This window comes from Podarcis raffonei, chromosome 2 (genome assembly GCF_027172205.1).
Source record: "Podarcis raffonei isolate rPodRaf1 chromosome 2, rPodRaf1.pri, whole genome shotgun sequence".
Lineage (NCBI taxonomy): Eukaryota > Metazoa > Chordata > Lepidosauria > Squamata > Lacertidae > Podarcis > Podarcis raffonei.
Genome location: NC_070603.1, coordinates 76,308,149 through 76,325,872, shown reverse-complemented (window position 1 = coordinate 76,325,872; position 17,724 = coordinate 76,308,149). Strand labels below are relative to the sequence as shown.

The following is a 17,724-nucleotide window of genomic DNA, read 5'->3' as shown; positions in this document are numbered from 1 at the left end:
GGCAAGAGAGATTATTTGATTACCTTGAATTGGCAAAAATGACGGATAAAAAAACCCAGTGCCCTCAAATTAAAACCTGGACTTGCTTCAAATAATTTTTGCAAAACCAAGTATGGTTTACGAATACAACATATGGAGAAGGGTAGAAAAGATGAAATGAGAAAGAAACAGTTTATCAAGTTTAAAATCAGGCCCACGTTAAGGAGGAAGGAAGTCTAATAGAATAGAATAAGAACTAAAGCTTGGATAACATAAGTCCGTGTGTAGAAACTTGCGGATTTATGGATCATTTATTTTGATCCAGTTTATCATTTATTTTGTGTTTTCTTTTGTAGTTTGTTTTTTAAGTGTTGTGTGTGTGTGTGCTGCAATAATAAGTTAATAAAAAGCATTTATATAAAAAAGGCAAAGCCATGGACCCCCTACTTTTGAACATTTTGACAACTCTGCGCTAGTTACCTCTGGAAAGCAATTTTTTGAACTAAATGTGGGGTAGCCCATAATAAGCAAAAGATTTTAAGTATACTAAAAAAACAGACTAGGGCTGAGCGATATCTGGTTTTCAACATTGTGATATATCAGCAGCTAAACATTGCGATATTCTGATATATCACAATGTCTTAAATTGGAGGCGTGGGGATGAGGGAAAGAGCAGTCACAGAGATTGGGGGGGTGGGGGGAGAGGAAGTGGAGTCACCTCCTCTGCATGGTTTGAGTGAGAGGGGATGGGGATGGGGGGTGCATCAGCAGAGCAACCAGTGAAGATCCACATCCACTGTGGCTGGTGCTGCTTTCTTGCTGACTGGGAACAGCTGCTCTGCCTCAGTGCCAAGGCAAGGTAATGCCACGGTGCCTTGAAGTGAGGGCAATTGACTGCCCTGTTCTGCGTCAGCATGAGAGGAAGGCAGCTCAGATCAGCAGTGTTATCGGCTGAGGTCACCGTGCGATATCAGCAGTACCTTGAAACTGGTTGCCCTGCTCTCCCTTATGTGAGGAGCGATATATTGCTGCGTATTGCTGGGTCAAAATCGTTATTGCGGTGTGATTTCAAAACTGATCTTAGCCAATATATCGAAAAACCTAACAGTGCTGAAACAGTCCATAAATCTGTGATATTACCATGCAAAAATGACAAAAAATTAGGCAAGGGATGGGGCCGCGGACCCCCAGGGGTCTTCAGACCCCTAATTGGGAACCACTGCTTTAGGGTATCCCTGGTGTATGAGCACATTTAGTTGCTCGTTGTTATCTATACAAGTTCTGTGATGTATTATAAAAATAGTAATTCAGTGTATAGATCCTGTGAGTTGGCAAGAAGTACGTTTATTAAACATAGTCACATGGTTTCTATAAGTGGCCACCTTGAATTCCTATCTACAAGATGAATGATCCTGCTGAATGTGTTCTAAACTTTTTTCCTATTTGGGAAGAGAAAAACATTAATACTGGTATCTCAGAAACAAGTATAACAGGATTTTTGTTGCTTTTTTCTATAAATGTGTGTAACCATGAGAAACCTATTCAACATTAATTATTGTCTGTGTTTTCATACAGGAGTGAGTAGAATCCAAGAAATTTTACTCAGAACCAAAAATGCAACTCAAGGGAAATTCCCCATATATAATCTTGGGTTTGGTTATGACCTTGACTATGGCTTTTTAGAAAAGTTGGCCACGGAGAACAATGGAGTGGCTCGTCGTATCTATGAAGATTCCGATTCAGCCCTACAGTTACAGGTAAAATATGATAACATTAGGTGACAATTGATTTTTTTTTTAAAGGTTAAAACAGATAGGCTACTATTATTTTCAGACTCATCCACTTTAGTACCGCAGCATGGTATTGTTACACACCACCCCAATCTCCACAAATGGTACAAGATTCCAGGGGTTGAAGGCATATTTAACCAGGGTCTGTGTTCCCTTTTGGGACAATGAGGCACAGCAGATACTGTGGTGTCTTTATTTAGACATGTGTACAACCTGTGTCACGACTGAGCCAGCCCAGCCAGCTTTCAGTGGAGGAAGTAGGCAGGAAGAAACAGGATTAACTAACAGAAGAGAGGAGCCTAGCCGAGGGCCAACTTCCCCGCCCTCAGGAATGCAGGTTGCCAAGTCTGTCTTCTCAGGAAGAAGTTGGAGGGGATCCAATGAGCCCACAGAGTCGCCGCTGGGGGAAGGTGTGTGATAGGAGGCAGAAGCAGAAATGTAAGGGGCAGAAATCCCATTTAAGTTGGAGGAAGGGGAGGGACTTGGCAGAAGAGTCATCGTAATTCATGAGGGCGGCAGCTGGGTTAATGCTGTCCGGCATTATCTGTGTACTTGATCAATAAATCATTCTCTCTACTTAACTACACTTCCTGTGTTGTTGAGCTGGAGGCTGGATTCCTGACAACCTGCATTTAGAATGAAAGATGGCAGAGCATTCAGAGCATCCTATGAGGGTCTGGCTTCCCCTAGATTTAAAGGACAGCAAAAAAAACCACCCTCTGTGTCCCTTAGTTCCATCCTGCCATCCCCATCTCACATGGAGTTCTCCCCTTCCTTCTCCCTCTCACAGCTAACTGACTCCCAGGACCACCCCACAGCCTACGTCATTCAAAGTTGAAACCCTAAACCTGGTCTTTGCCTCTGCCCACTAGCACCCCAGCAAATAAGGGCCCCCACTTCTCTTTACCTGGCAGTCTTGCCCTCTGATGGTTTCCTTGATGGGTGATCCCTGGCCTTTGTCGACTGCTACTGGCCCATCCAGCCAGACTGGTGATTGGGAGTGGCCGCCGAGACCACATAACACTGGTCCTGAAAGATCTACATTGTCTCCCAGTACGTTTCCGGGCACAATTCAAAGTGTTGGTGCTGACCTTTAAAGCCCTAAATGGCCTCGGCCCAGTTTACCTGAAGGAGCATCTCTATTCCCACCATTCAGCCCGGACACTGAGGTCCAGCTCTGAGGGCCTTCTGGCGGTTCCCTCACTGCAAGAAGTGAGGTTGCAGGGAACCAGGCAGAGGGCCTTCTTGGTGATGGCGCCCACCCTGTGGAGTGCCCTCCCACCAGATGTCAAGGAAATAAACAACTATCTGACTTTTAGAATACATCTGAAGGCAACCCTGTTTAGGGAAGTTTTTAATGTTTGAAGTTTTATTCTGTTTAATATTCTGTTGGAAGCAGCCCAGAGTGTTTGGGGAAACCCAGCCAGATGGGTGGGGTATAAATAAGATATTATTATTATTAATTATTATTATTATTATTATTATTATTATTATTATTATTATTATTATTATTATTTATTATTATTATTATTATTCCCAGCTGGCTTGGCTCATTACTCATTACCGGGGGGTTCTGTGTTTGGCAAAATTTAATCAAACCTTGATTAATTCAAACTTTTACTAAATCCAGAAATTATGAGGAGTCTGCACCGCCCCCCGCCCCCCGGCAAATTCATAACAGTACTGCTAAAAACAACACAACCCTGCTCTGTTTTGCTCAGCCTTATAGAAAGGGGCCAAACAGGAGAATAAGTGTCCCTAATCTGCCCTGGCAAGGCCACCTCTCCTCAATTCTTCCTGTTCATAAGGACAAAAGCAAAATTCAGCTAGAATGTTAGGAACAACATGTGCTTTGGAATACCAAGAATATAATGTTGTGTATTTCCTTCGATTCAGTAGAGATTTTTAAGCAGAGAGAGGGTGGTTGCCTAAGAGGGATGCTCTAGTGCCTGTATGAAGAACCTTTGGCCCTCCAGATGTTGCTGAACTACAATTTCCTTCATCCCTGGTCTTTGGTTATGCTGGTTGAGGCTGATGGGAATTGTAGGCCAGCAACATCTGGAGGGCCAAAGGCTACCCAGACCTGCTATAGTGGATTGAGCTAGATGACCATTGAGATTCCAGCTGACTCCACATTTTATGGTTTTATGGCCTTTGTTCAGCATGCAGAGGTGAAATTCTCCTACTTCTAATGTGCAGAGATTGATCAGTAGCAGCAATCTTGTACTGGAGAGCTTGTCTTGTTCTGTGTTTGGATTTCTTTATCATTTTGCTTTTCCTCCAAGGAAATTAAAGCAGCATTTTGGCCTTATAGCAAAACCCTCACAAGTCTATGAGTCAGATTAAGCCTACAGTTAATTTGTTTATTTTTATATAAGAGCATTTTAAACATTTCCTTCATCAATAAGTAATCTCAAAGTGGGGCACAATAAACAAAGCAGATACTATTCTGAAGCAGGCACAAAACATATGATGGACCAAGATCACCAGGAGATAATTTTATTATCTACATGTTTGTATATGTATATATGCATTCTTTTTCTCTTTACAAAAATATGCACTGAAACTAGGCTGTGTTTAAGTGTTGGTTTATTTATTTTTATTTTCTAGGACTTTTATAATGAGGTGGCCAATCCCTTACTTACAGAAGTAGAGTTTAAGTACCCTGAAAATGCCATCTCTGACTTGACTCAAAATAATTTTAAGCACTATTATGGTGGTTCTGAAATTGTTGTGGCTGGACGTATTATAGACAATGACCTAAACAGTATTACTGCAGAGGTGAAAGCTCATGGGGTAAGTGTCTTGTTAGGTCTGGCAATTATAACATGTGTGTGTGTGTGGTTAAACTTTCTTTCCTGGCAGCGCTTGTCATTTTAAAAGGTAGGACTGTAGCCCTGTAGATAAAGTTAGGAGCTTCTTGCTGTGTGTGAGTTCATGTTTGCTTGTGTGTGTGAGAAAGATGATTGTTTCTGATCCTGTAGTTGCCTATGATTCCCATTATGCCTACCCCTAACCCATTCCTGACCAACATGGAAATGAACTTGTCCAGAATTTTCACTCCATGAGGCACTGCCGTTTAGATCCATATTTTTCAGCTTTCTGTCTGAAAACTTACCAAATCGAGAGCCAAAGGCCACTTGGCTAACCAACTCCCATAGCTGCCTTCATGAACAGCCATTCCCCATAGATATTATGCAGAGGTATGAAATATTTAAAATCCAACCTTGCTTATTTTTCGCTTCCCTTCTTGCTGCTTTTTGTCTTTTGCCTTTTATTTGTAAGCTATTATTTTAAACTGTAATTTACCTTGGTTGCTTTGGGAAAAGGTAGTATACAGATGTTGCAAGCAAGCTAATGAATAGACTTAAGTGTTTCTTTAAAATGCCTAACAGGCAGAACAAGACGTGACTTACGCTGAACAAGCAGATGTTGAAGAAACAGCTAAAGCTACTGAAGAGCAGAAATACATATTTGGGGATTTTATTGAGAGACTTTGGGCTTATCTCACCATTCAACAGCTTCTGGAAAAACGGTATTGGCCGGTGCTTTCTGATGTCATGAATAAGATCAAAAATTTGGAGAAATGACCCACATCTAATTGAATAAGGCTGAAATCCAATGCAAAATTTCCTAGAGTGTGGACAATTGAACATAGTAGGACTGTACATACATAGGATTGTTCTGGAATTGCCCCCATTTTTTTTAGAAGGGGCAATTTTTCAAGAAGAGCATTTCTCTTAAGTGGGATAAAAGCACCCTTCTAATGGATCAATCTTATGCAGGGCTTTTTTTCAGCCGGAACTCAGTTCTGGCACCTCTCAGGTGGGCACCATTGCCATTATAAGTGAACAAGGGTGAGTTCCGACACCTCTTTTTTCTATAAAAATAGCACTGGTCTTCTGCTTTGTGAAGTCATTTCAAGTACAGTGAACCTTAAACCCTAAATCTAGCTCTTCAGTTTCAGCCATTCCCCGTAGCCGAAAACTTAAATGCTTGTGACACAGAGAGGTCTCCTCACTTGATTAAAAGTCTTCCTTTTCCGAGGTGGGAGGAAATAGTGTCTTGACCAACAAGCTACCAAAGAGGCATCCGATTAAAGATTGTAATCTACCCTATATATCCAATGTTCTCTTTTTTTTTAAGAATAATTTTTTATTAACCGACCAATCACATCAAATCAAACCAAATTACATAAATTCCAAATTACACAGCCGAATTTTAAATTTTTGTTGGGGGTACCCATATTTCAAGTTCCGAAGGGATCCAATCAACTTCTTGCTTCTTACTGCTGTTTTAATGTCCACAAATCTAACCTTATGATGTTCACAGTACTATCCAGTCTTTTCTTATTATTTTTCCACATCTCTTGTTGTTATTTTCATATATTTTTCCTTTCTCTTTGTGACCTCTGATAGTCTCCGCAAGCTGGTTAGAACAGTTTGTAATCCTGCGTGGATATTATTATTTTTTATCCAGTAGCCATATCCAGACGTTTTCCATATAACATCACTTCCATACATCAAAACAGTCTTAGCGTCATTAATCTTCACTAATCTGCCTCCTTTCTCAAAACCTCTGAGGAGATTCACTAGGAATGCAGTCTGAAAACAAGTCCATTCTTCCTCCCGGCTACAAATCCTTTGGCAAGATGGCGACTCCGAATTAATTGCTGCGCCATTCCCAAAAGCTCTTATTGCTTCTCGGTCTCCATAAAGCATACTTTTGGTTAAAGTTTATCTCCACACAGACCTTAATCATCCTGTTTGGGTCAGTTCAACCGACGGTTCTAATGAGGAGGGGTTCTTGTAAATCACATAGAAGGAAAGTAAAAAAGGTCCCCCCCCCATTCAGCCCCGTTGTCAACATACCCCGCCTTTGGTGTATCTTCATCGTAAAATATTCCTGTTTCTCCAGCCCGTCGTCTTCTTTCGCAGAGGTCACTTAAATTAGCAGACTTCACTCCCCTTCTTCACTTGAAATATGTGCATTTGCTTCTTTTGTAATTAATTATTCCAAATTGCTGCAACTAGTGCGCGATCAGAGACAGCGTCCAGGAGAGCCGAGGTCCACACGGGGGCATTCTGCCTAGGGCCCTCACCCCCTTCTTTCGAATTAGGCAAGGGCAGTGTTCCCCATTTCCTTGGGGCAACAAGGGAGGCTGCCTACTCCCATAACAGCCTCTTAATTACCCCTTGTGGGTCGGAGAGATGGTATTGTCGGCCATCTTCCAATGCGCCCCCTAGTGGCCCCCATATCCAATGTTCTCTTGAAGCCGTTGGAATTGTGTTCTCTTTCAACCATACTACTGTGCATATTTCAGAATATTTTGCCCTAATTAATGCCATGTAATCATCTTACATGGCAGTTCCCTAAAACAAAGAACTCTGCCTTCTCTGTTCTCCAACCTCAGCTGATGTTGTCAAATATATTCCCTTTTTTTGGCCCACCACATTTTTCAAAATTGTTGCCAGAGTTGGGTGCAGGATTTGCACTTTCAGCTGCTGCGCATAAGAAAGGCCCTCTGTCTCTAGCAGAGATTTATTGCAGAAGCAGTGTGAATGCAGACACCCTTTATCATTTCTAGAATTATATCTTATTTCCCATCAAGGAACAAATACTTCTATGCAGTTATGTTGCATTTAAAACACAGAGGTTCTGTTTTTAGCTATTATGATGGTCAATAGCCATAGACAGACCTATCCTACATGGAGTACTCTAATTCTTTTTTAACCATCTGTGTCATTGACTGCAACACTGAGGTGGCTCATGTGTGACCCTCCTAATGTTTTCGACCACAACTCCCAAAATCCCTGGCTGTGCTAGATGGGGCTGATGGGAATTGGAGTCCCAACAACATCTGGAGGGCCCCAGGCTAGCCACTTCTGATGTAATACAACATATGGGGGCAACCAATTTACTTGATGCTGTCCTTTCATCCAGCAATGTAGCAACGGGAGACGAAAAGACTAATCTGACTGCTGAAATCTTGGACATGTCTCTGAAATACAAGTTTGTGACTCCTTTAACATCTATGGTAGTTACAAAGCCAGAAGACACAGTGAATGAGACTGCAATTGCTGACAAGCCTCTGGAAGGTAGAGATATATTATACCGTATTTATTTTATTTTACCCAGGGGGTTGTGATCCTGACTCCCAATTTCATTGTTGCAAAATGCAATATTAAAATCAGTGAAAACAACGCAGTGTCAGAAGAATGTGGCGGCTAATACATATATATACCTCAGGTGTCAATACCATGCTTGATTCAGTCTGTAGCAGTAGAAGTCTGCTCACCCTTGTGGTGCGGCGGTGTTGGTGGATGGCAGAGACTCTTTCCAGGCCCCAGCAAGGAATCCCAGGATCGGCCTCCTGTTCTGATGGGTGGCGTGGGTCTAAGCCCACACCACCTGTCGGGAGACGGATCCTAGCCTGCACCCAGGATTGGCGAATGGGGGTGCAAGCTCGAATGTGGGCTGGGACGGGGGACAGAGCTCTCTTCCAACCCACCCCCTCCACCCATTCAATTCCCCCGCATATCATACAAAGACCCTCTATTTAAAACCTTTTCTTATGAGGCAATAATCAATATTTTTATTTATGGACATATTTATGGAAACATTTTTAGCGGATTTTGCGCCCCCCCCCCTGCCTGTGCCTCTGGCAGGGGCCTTCCTCATCACCCCCTAGCTATGACCCTGTTAGGAACCCCTGCTTGGATTGACCATAGTGTGACTTCCGGCAGGCGGGCTGGAAGTATTTAATTGCCCCATGCCCAAGCCAATCCTCTTTCATCTGTATTCAATATATTGTGGCCTGTTTTGATCCAATATCAGTCTTTGATTTCTTGGGGTTGGGGGCTAGGGAGCACAACGCCTGGGACTGCAAATGGTTATTCCACAATCCTTTATATATCTGATATCTTGGATGTATCCAGATTCTGTTGAGAATGTTCTACTGTTCGTTTGCTTTCAAAGTACTTCAGGGCGAGCCCACCCATGAGGTGGAGTGAAGCAGTTGCCTCAGGTGGCAGATCTGGCCTCTTTGTGCACTACTCGGTGCCTCATGCGCTTAGCAGCCTCTGCCGCCACCTTCTTCTCCGCTGCCTGCTCAGCTCCTGCTCCTCTATGGCCTCCTTTTACTCCCTTGCTGTGCCAGGGCTTCCTCAGGCTGCCTCCAATCACCTTGGACAGCGGCTGCAGAAGAGGTGGTGGTGGCAGCAGTGGTAGGGGGCACTGAGCAAAAGAAGGAGGAGGAGGCAGGTGAGGAGGGTGTATGTGGTATTTTCCGTTTTGCCTCAAGTGGCAAAATGTCCTAGGCTGAAGTAATCTATGTCAGAATGAATGTTTCTAAATGTTTAACTCTCTCTTTTCTTCTTTTTCTTTTCATGTTGAAAACAGCTGATGGTAAGTTTTATTGCATTGATCGTTTTACTGTTAATTATTATTTTACTTTAATTATTGAGCAAGTGTATACTAAATAGCTATCATGTGGGGCCCTTTGTCCCTGGCAGGGACAGATTTCACACAATGTACCAAGTCATTTGTGTATCATGCTGTTCGTTGCTTTGGATGCTTTGGTGATGGAAAGAAAAGTGCCCCGATTTCTCTGTAAGGATTTTAAGGAAGGTTTTTGGAATTAGTAGTCTAAACTGAGCACACATATGGTTAATATTGCTACTGCAGTTTTAAATGTTAGTTATGTTTGTGATGTCAGATCTAGAACTCAGAAATAATAATAATAATAATAATAATAATAATAATAATAATAATAATGTGCAAATACAATAGCCAAATGATAACTGGGCTACTATATAGGCGCTGAACAGACGAATATAAGGTGTACTTGCTTAAATCACTCTGCTACAAAACTGTTAAAGGTACAGGAGCTATGCACTCCTTTGTATCTGTCCACCCTAAGAACAGAATGAATCTAATAACATTTTTTCATAGGTATAACTTTAACTGGACAGCAGTACATATCTATTATGGTCCATGCCACTCTGACACAATTTCCCCCATATTTATGTTTCATTTCCATGATAATTTTTGAAAGAATTCTTCTTAAATACATATTTAAATGCTTGTTGAAATACATTTTTAAATGTGCATTTCTCTAAAAACACATATAAAATACTTATTTTGCTCAAAATATGTATCTAAATGCATGTTTTCTCTCACAACACACATTTAAACATTTATTTTCATTCAGGATACATATTCTATTGCACAGTTGACAAGTTTAAACTGCAAAAACTGTGTCACAACATTTAAAGAACTGCAAAACAAGGGTAGCTATCTTTTGATCTGCACATTGATCCAAAATGTCATTTCAGTATAGGAAGTCACGTAAACATCCCTATGTTCTGATAACCATTTAGAAGACAATTAGAGAAGATACCATAGGGAAAATAGGGTGCAGAACATGAGCCCAGCAAGAGAGCAGTGTGCAGGGTGGGGACCAAAGGTTGGCAAGCTACCCCAGAAGGAGTAGGAAGTGTCTCCCACCAGAGGTACTACCCTTCCCCTAATAGACCCCATAGACCCCAAGAACTCCAGCTACCATTCAGAAATCTAGTAAGACCTGTATCTAACCAACTGCACATTACAAAGAGTGACATCTGTGGTACATAGGAACATAGACTTGGCTTTATACAACATCAGGCCTTCTAATTCAGTCTTGTCAACAACACTTGCTGGCACCAGCTCTCCTGGGTGGTATGCCACTAAGTTTTACTGAGACTAAACCTGCTGAAATTAATGAACACTATTAAGCTAGGTCCATTGATTTCAATAGGTCTACTCTGAGTAAAGCTTAGTAGAGTACTACCCAGATTTGCTCTGGAGGATTGGAGAAACTCCCACAACACATGGGTGCTGAGAGGGGGGTGACCCCTCATTGCATGAAATGGAATATTTACCATTGTGCTAAAATACAATCCATAATAATCTGTGTTTATTTTATTGCCTGTTTCATGGTTATTTTACCTCTTTTGTTTATTCCGTAATAACAGCAACATTTTTTCAATGAAACTGTGAAGTAGCATAAGATTCATTGAACCTTTACTTTTGTCTGTTCTGAACAGGAACAATATATAATCAAGTTACGTTTATTTAAAATTGGTATGAAAATTCATCTCTCTCTCTCTCTCTGACTCTCTCTCTCTCTATATATATATGCATTCTGTTTTGCCTCTAGTGTAACATTTTCTTATTTCTACATAGCATCACGTCCTGTTATTCCAGCATATAGTGCACCACAACACTATCACAGATATACCAGCGGTGAGTTTTGTTTTGAATTGTTACAGATAATGGATAGTGAGATCTGTGGTCTAAAACACTTAAGTTCTACAGTCTCCGCGACAGCATTCCATATTGTGAGCAATTTCCATCATAACACAGAGACATATCGGTAGTTCCCAGTTCAGATTTCATGATGAGCCAGGGTTTGAAGAGTTAGGAATGTGCTGGAAGGCTCCTGCTCTCCCTCTTCTCCTCTCGTCTTCAAGTTTCCTTCTTTACTTTCTGGTTTTCTCTAACCTTGGTATGCCATGACATTCAAATTGGACAGCATTGCCATAAAGCCATAGTTTGGATAAAGGGCAGGATAGAAATTTAATAAATAAATAAAGTATCAGCCCTGTTAGACCCCCATAGGCATTAACGCTTGGGTCGTTATAGGCATCTGATATCATCCCTGCATACCCTGTACACTCAGGTGTCATACACAATAGTTCAATAATTAAATCAATAATGCTTAAATCATTATTACATCACATTAAAATCATTGTCAAATGCAACTCTCTTTCTTAAGCTATGACTATGTTGGGGTGTGTGTGATCCCAATTAGTAAAGCTATTTTTTGTGAGCATAGGTGGTTCTAGCATGCTTAAGGCAGAATTACATACTGTACTATGAAACAAGCAAGTGGTTCCTAACTCTCTGTTTGCCTCCTAACTCTAATTGGGGAGGAGCATTTGTCAGGGAGAACTGGCAGGCGGGAGAGGGTGGCACCTAACCCTTTCAGAACTACTTTATCCCTGCAAATCTCAACAATCCACTCCATACTCCTACTATTTCCCTTCTGCAAGGTTCTGAGGTTGGAAGTAAGACTAGTTGAGAGGAAAACAGCCTAGGAGGAGAATTTATTCAGGTTAGGCACCTGAATATCAGTTCATTTCTGCCCTACAAAGATTCTACCCCAGCCCCACCAAAGTTCATGTTGAGGACCCACATTTGCTGCAGTAACATGTAGTTCCATCCAAACTTTGTAATGGATTGTGAACTTTTTCTGGAGCACAGTAAGGGCGTTACAGGCAGAGATAATTTCTTTCCGTATTTCTGGACTCCTGTATTCTTTAAATGTGAAATGAACTCGTGCTTTCAGAAAATGATCAGTGATCTAATTGTAAATATCCATTTGCAGTCGATGCAGATCCACACTTCATTATTGACGTGCCCCAAAAAGAAGATGCTCTTTGCTTTAACATTAATGAAGAGCCAGGCGTTGTGTTAAACCTAATCAGAGACCCAACTACAGGTAAGCTTTTATCACACATGCTGAGTGCCACTTGCCACTCTCTGAGTGCACAGCCTGCAGCCTTGAGCCCCATGTAGCTATGAAAGTCCTCAGTAACACCCTTGCATAAGGACATGGGCTGCTCCTCCTCACCTCTTGGTTGCTGTGCAGTCCCATCCATCTGGTACCTACAGCTACCCACCCACCCACCCTCACATACACACATACATGCATCAGCATTGTTTTCAGCCAGTGTGGTGTAGTGGTTAAGAGCAGTGGACTCGTAATCTGGAGAACTGAGTTCGCTTCCCCGCTCCTCCACATGCAGCTGCTGGGTGACCTTGGGCTAGTCACACTTCTTGAAGTCTCTCAGCCCCACTCACCTCACAGAGTGTTTGTTGTGGGGGAGGAAGGAAAAGGAGATTGTTAGCCACTTTGAGACTCCTTAGGGTAGTCATAAAGCGGGATATCAAATCCAAACCCTTCTTCTACTTTCCAATAGCTAGATGCACTTGGAGCCTGTTATCTCTGTTTTCACTACAAGAGGGAACCTGCAGGATCTGACAGATGCCTAAAGGTGGCTTGGGTGGGAAGTCAGTAAGGCCAGACTAGAATAAAAGGATCTTCGATAGTTTCAAACTGAGAGCTTTCTCCAACAGCAATCTGGGGTTCAGCTAAGGCCTTTTATCCTGTCCCCTTCTGGTGGAGTTCCTTAGAGAGGTAGTCCTCTGGCAATTTTTTATATTGTATATTTAGTTGTCCATAGAAAACTGCTCTTTTAGCTACCAAGGCTTATTTTTCTGAAGAATTTTTATTAACTTATGCCCCTCCTTCTCATTTTAGGTATTACTGTCAATGGGCAACTTATTGGTGAAAAGAAGAGCAGTAATGATGTAGGGTCACTACACAATACCTATATTGGAAGACTTGGGATTCTAAATACACAGTTGAATGTAAAGCTTGAAATAACTCCTGAGAGTATCACTCTTCACAATGGCACAAAGCAAATGATGTTCACATGGCTTGATGAAGTCACCTTACTACATCCTAGGTAAAATTCACACACCAAGCATGTTTTAAAATATATTTTTTTCTTAAGCAAAGAAACACAGATAACAGAAGACATAAAAGATAAGGAAGGACTGTAGCTCAGTGGCAAAGCATCTGCTTGGCATGCAGACTCAGGTTCAAGCCCCAGTATGTATGGGTAGGACAGAGAATATCCTTGCCTAAAATCATGGAGAAATGCTGCCAGTCAGTGTTGACCAGCCTTTTTCAACCTCAGGTCCCTAGAAGTTATTAGACCACAACTCCCATCATTCCTTGCTAGCAAGACCAGTGGTCAGGGATGATGGGAGCTGTAGTCCATCAACATCTGGGGACCCAATGTTAAGAAAGGCTGATGTAGACAATACTGAGCTATATGGACCACAGGCCTGACTCAACACAAGGCAGCTTCCTATTCTTAAATACACTTCCCCAAAGTGTTTTATTCGAGTTGCTGTAGCGATTTGTGGTGTTAACCATTGAATGCACCTGTTCATACTGTATTTCTTTATCCAAACTAGTTTGACTTTGAAAATCATTCGGAAAAAGAGCCTGGAATTTTCAATGGGAGAAGGAGCAACATTTATAGTGGTTTTGCATCAGTCATGGAGCAAACATGCAGTACATCCGAATTTTCTAGGATTTTACACGTTGGATAGTCACAGGTTGTCTGGGCGTACCCATGGTTTATTAGGTATGAATTTGTGAAATGACTGATATGCTGAACGTGAAAAGCAATATTCGTTTTCCAGAAGTATGGAAACCTTATTTGAGTTGAAAACCTTTGGGGCAAGGAGTAAACCACAATGTGCAAATATTTAAACAAAGGAGGAAAGTAACAAGTTTGATAGATGGGAGGGGGAGAAGGATGGGGGAAATAAGATATTTGCTTCTTAGTAAGTTCTTCTGAGCAAAATAAAGCACCCTTTTCAGTAAACCTAATAAGATTAGGCTGTACATTTGTTTGTCTTTAAGTTTGGGGCCTCTTATTTGGATGCAATGCAGCTTCTGAACGTTAAAAATGTAAACAGTGCAGTGTTTTCCCTTAATTTCCCCCCTCTCAAGTGTCTTATAAGGATTGGAAATTTTTGCCTTGCCATCATTTTGCAAGCTAGGAAACAAGAGCTTAAATGTGCATACAGTGGTGCCTCGCAAGACGAAATTAATTCGTTCCGCAAGTTTTTTCTTCTTGCGAGTTTTTCGTCTTGCGAAGCACGGTTTCCCATAGGAATGCATTGAAAATCAATCAATGCGTTCCTATGGAAACCGGCTTCAGACCAGGTCCAGGGACAGTCTGTCCCCCGACCTTTTCTGAAGGCTGAGGGGGGGAAAAGGGCTTTTCTTCCCACCGCCAGCCTTCAGAAGGCTGTTCTGAAGGCTGGCGGTGGGAAGAAAAGCCCTTCTCCCCACCTCCCACCCCGCAAGCTCCGGGGACAGGAGGGCTTTCCTCCCGACTGCCAGCATTTTAAAAGCCCCCAGGACAGCGGAGACTTCTCCGCTGTCCCGGGGGCTTTTAAAATGCTGGCGGGCGGCAGCGCAGCGTTCGCTGCCGCCCGCCAGCATTTTCAGATCGCAGCCATCCGACGGCTGCCGGTGGGGCGGAGAGACCTCCTCCCGCCGCCAGCCTTCGGAGCAGCCTTCCGAAGGCTGGCGGCGGGAGGAGGTCTCTCCGCCCCCCCGCCTGCCTTCGGAGCAGCCTTCCGAAGGCTGGCGGCGGGAGGAGGTCTCTCCGCCCCGCCTCCAGCCTTCGGAGGAGGTCCAAGGACAGTGGGGAAGACGCGCTGCGCTTCCCCGCTGTCCCGGAGATTTCCCTATGGGCTTTCGTCTTGCGAAGGAAGCCCATAGGGAAATTCGTTTTGCGAAGCGCCTCCAAAACGGAAAACCCTTTCGTCTAGCGGGTTTTTCGTCTTGCGAGGCGTTCGTCTTGCGGGGCACCACTGTAATGACGAGGTTTTCCTGTCATTATGCCATTCATAGTGATAGTTACACAATTTTAGACCCTGGACATAATGGTCTGGAAGTGACTCTTTAAGATGTCATGTGTATTCTTTCACTTACTAGTAATTCAGTTCCGCCATGGCTAGGGGCCTCCTACTCATTCTAAAGAGCGGGACCCTGGCCTTCTGCTTCCTGGTCCTGCCCTAACAGCACCACTGGACATCCATATATTTGGCCTCATTCCATGAAAAATATCCCAGTGGATACCTGTATCTCTTTATCAGTCCATAATGTTACAGCTACCACAAGAGCAATTGTATTTGAGCAGTCTACAAACTAAATAAAACTAAGAAAGAGACCATGTTCCTAACTAGGGATGTTTGAGAAATTTGTTATTTGTAGATTCTGTTATAAACTGACCTGATCTGTAGCTCCAGCTCTAATGGAGACTGGAATTTAGTTAGGCACCAGCTTTCCTGCTTTCTGAATGTCCCTGACATGGTTCTCAATTTTGCATTTTTATTTTAACAAAATGAGTTTAAAAGTCCATGTTTTAAGAGAAAATGTATTTAGGCAGCAATGCTATTCACACATACTTTGGATGAATCAAGCTGCACTGTACTCAGTGGGACGTCTGAATAGATTTATAGGACTGCACTATAGATAGATCTGTCTATGCACTAGATATACAATGCATATTTTGAGAGAAAATGCATTTAAAAACACATATTTAAATACATTTTTGGTGCAGAATCTAGTATTACATTAAGTGCCATGAGGAACTATTTTAATTCCAGTTCTAGATGATTGTGAAAGAACAATTGCCTCAGCACCGCTGAAAGATCTTAGTGTGGAAGCAACTCAAACCCATAGTGATAATTGCTATTGCTTTTTTTACCCTTTAGGGCAGTTTTTCCACCCAATTGACTTTAATATACTTGAAGTCCACCCTGGGTCTGATCCTCAGAAACCAGATGCTACAATGATTGTGAAAAATAACCAGCTGACAGTAACCAGGTAAACAGCAATTCGGGTATCTGAGAAATAGTATTTTGCCTGCACAAAGCTCTGGCTTTTAATTTTAATACTATGTATTTTTTCTTTTATTTTTAGGGGATGGCAGAAAGATTACACAGAAGATGTAAAGCATGGTACAAATGTCCCTTGTTGGTTTATTCACAACAACGGAGAAGGTCTACTTGATGGCATATACACAGACTACATTGTTCCTAGCTTGTTTTAGAACAAGATATATTCATCTTTGGCTGCAACACTTTGAAGTGACAGAATATTTCAATATTATACCACTAATTACCACCCCCACCCCAAAAATGTCACCACAGATCAAGGTTTTTTGTGATTCCTGCTTGCATACAACACAGGCACCCTAAATTTCTACAAAATATTATCAGAAGTAGGATGTGTACTCTACAAAGCTAGGGGCTGCTGTTTTCTCTTATTAGTAGAGACTGCTTTGGTGGGTAGTACAATCATTTCTTTTATGAGCACTCATTCTGATTTCTTCTCTTCATATTAAATGCAGCTATGATTTGCATCATTTAAATGTAGTGTTGATAGGAAGAAGTTCAAAGCAAAGGTATCAAAGCACTTCATTTTGTATAATCATTCCAACTGTGATTAAAACTGTGATTAAAATTTCAGTTTCAAGGTCATGATTCTTTTTGTGGAAAAGTGGCAAACCATTAAAGCTATGAATGAATGAATGAATGAATGTGTGTTTTCTCTAGCCTCTAGCTAGTATAACAGCATGCTTGCAATCCCCTCTGCCAAAAATTGCTCCAGGGGGTTCCCCAACCCTCTGGAACAGACTCTGAAGGCGCACAGGGTGCTGGAGAGAAGGGGGAAAGATCCATTGTACAAACGGAAATCTGTTGCACAAGTGGGATGGCAGTGTTGGATACAACCCATAAACTTTTGTTTTCTTTGGTACAAATGGAAGGTTGCACTCCTGCATGTTCTATCTGCTGAACATGTTGTATGTTTATTGGCCAGGCGATTGGTACGTCATGTAAAAATATATATGTACCAAATACAGTAGCTGAAGCAGATTCCACATTTATCCCTTTCAGCAGATACCAGGTCAAAAGATACTGGATTTTCAGCTTGTAGTGGCCTAACCAACCCTCAGTGCTGGTTTTTTGCATGCCCAATGGTGCCTTTGGCATCATATACTACATACATATACTGCATACTACATCATATACTACATCATATAGTACTCTCACAGGTATGTGCAAAAGCATGTCAAGAAGCTCTCATTTTCAGGCATACTTAACGAACATGAGACATACTGTTTTTTGTATAATATACCCCATTTGGATATTCACATTATAGGGAAACTATTGGAGGCATTGATGAGTTAAGGAAGTACCTGAGAATACAGCCAGGGATAAGTGCCACTGTACACAAAATTAACCTAAAGAAATT

General features: G+C 42.0%; 1 protein-coding gene across 1 annotated transcript in view; it reads left to right on the top strand.

Moving 5' to 3' along the window:
• The window catches only part of ITIH3 (inter-alpha-trypsin inhibitor heavy chain 3), a 43,004-nt gene extending 26,060 nt beyond the window's left edge, over positions 1-16,944 (top strand). The window contains exons 11-21 of the mRNA XM_053377603.1: positions 1,555-1,736; positions 4,380-4,565; positions 5,165-5,304; positions 7,713-7,867; positions 9,171-9,176; positions 10,995-11,054; positions 12,199-12,312; positions 13,135-13,342; positions 13,860-14,032; positions 16,182-16,293; positions 16,390-16,944. Of these exons, the coding sequence (XP_053233578.1) occupies positions 1,555-1,736; positions 4,380-4,565; positions 5,165-5,304; positions 7,713-7,867; positions 9,171-9,176; positions 10,995-11,054; positions 12,199-12,312; positions 13,135-13,342; positions 13,860-14,032; positions 16,182-16,293; positions 16,390-16,519 (1,466 nt within the window). The 3' untranslated portion in view covers positions 16,520-16,944. The remainder of the gene's footprint in view (positions 1-1,554; positions 1,737-4,379; positions 4,566-5,164; positions 5,305-7,712; positions 7,868-9,170; positions 9,177-10,994; positions 11,055-12,198; positions 12,313-13,134; positions 13,343-13,859; positions 14,033-16,181; positions 16,294-16,389) is intronic.
• Positions 16,945-17,724: the final 780 nt, after the last annotated feature.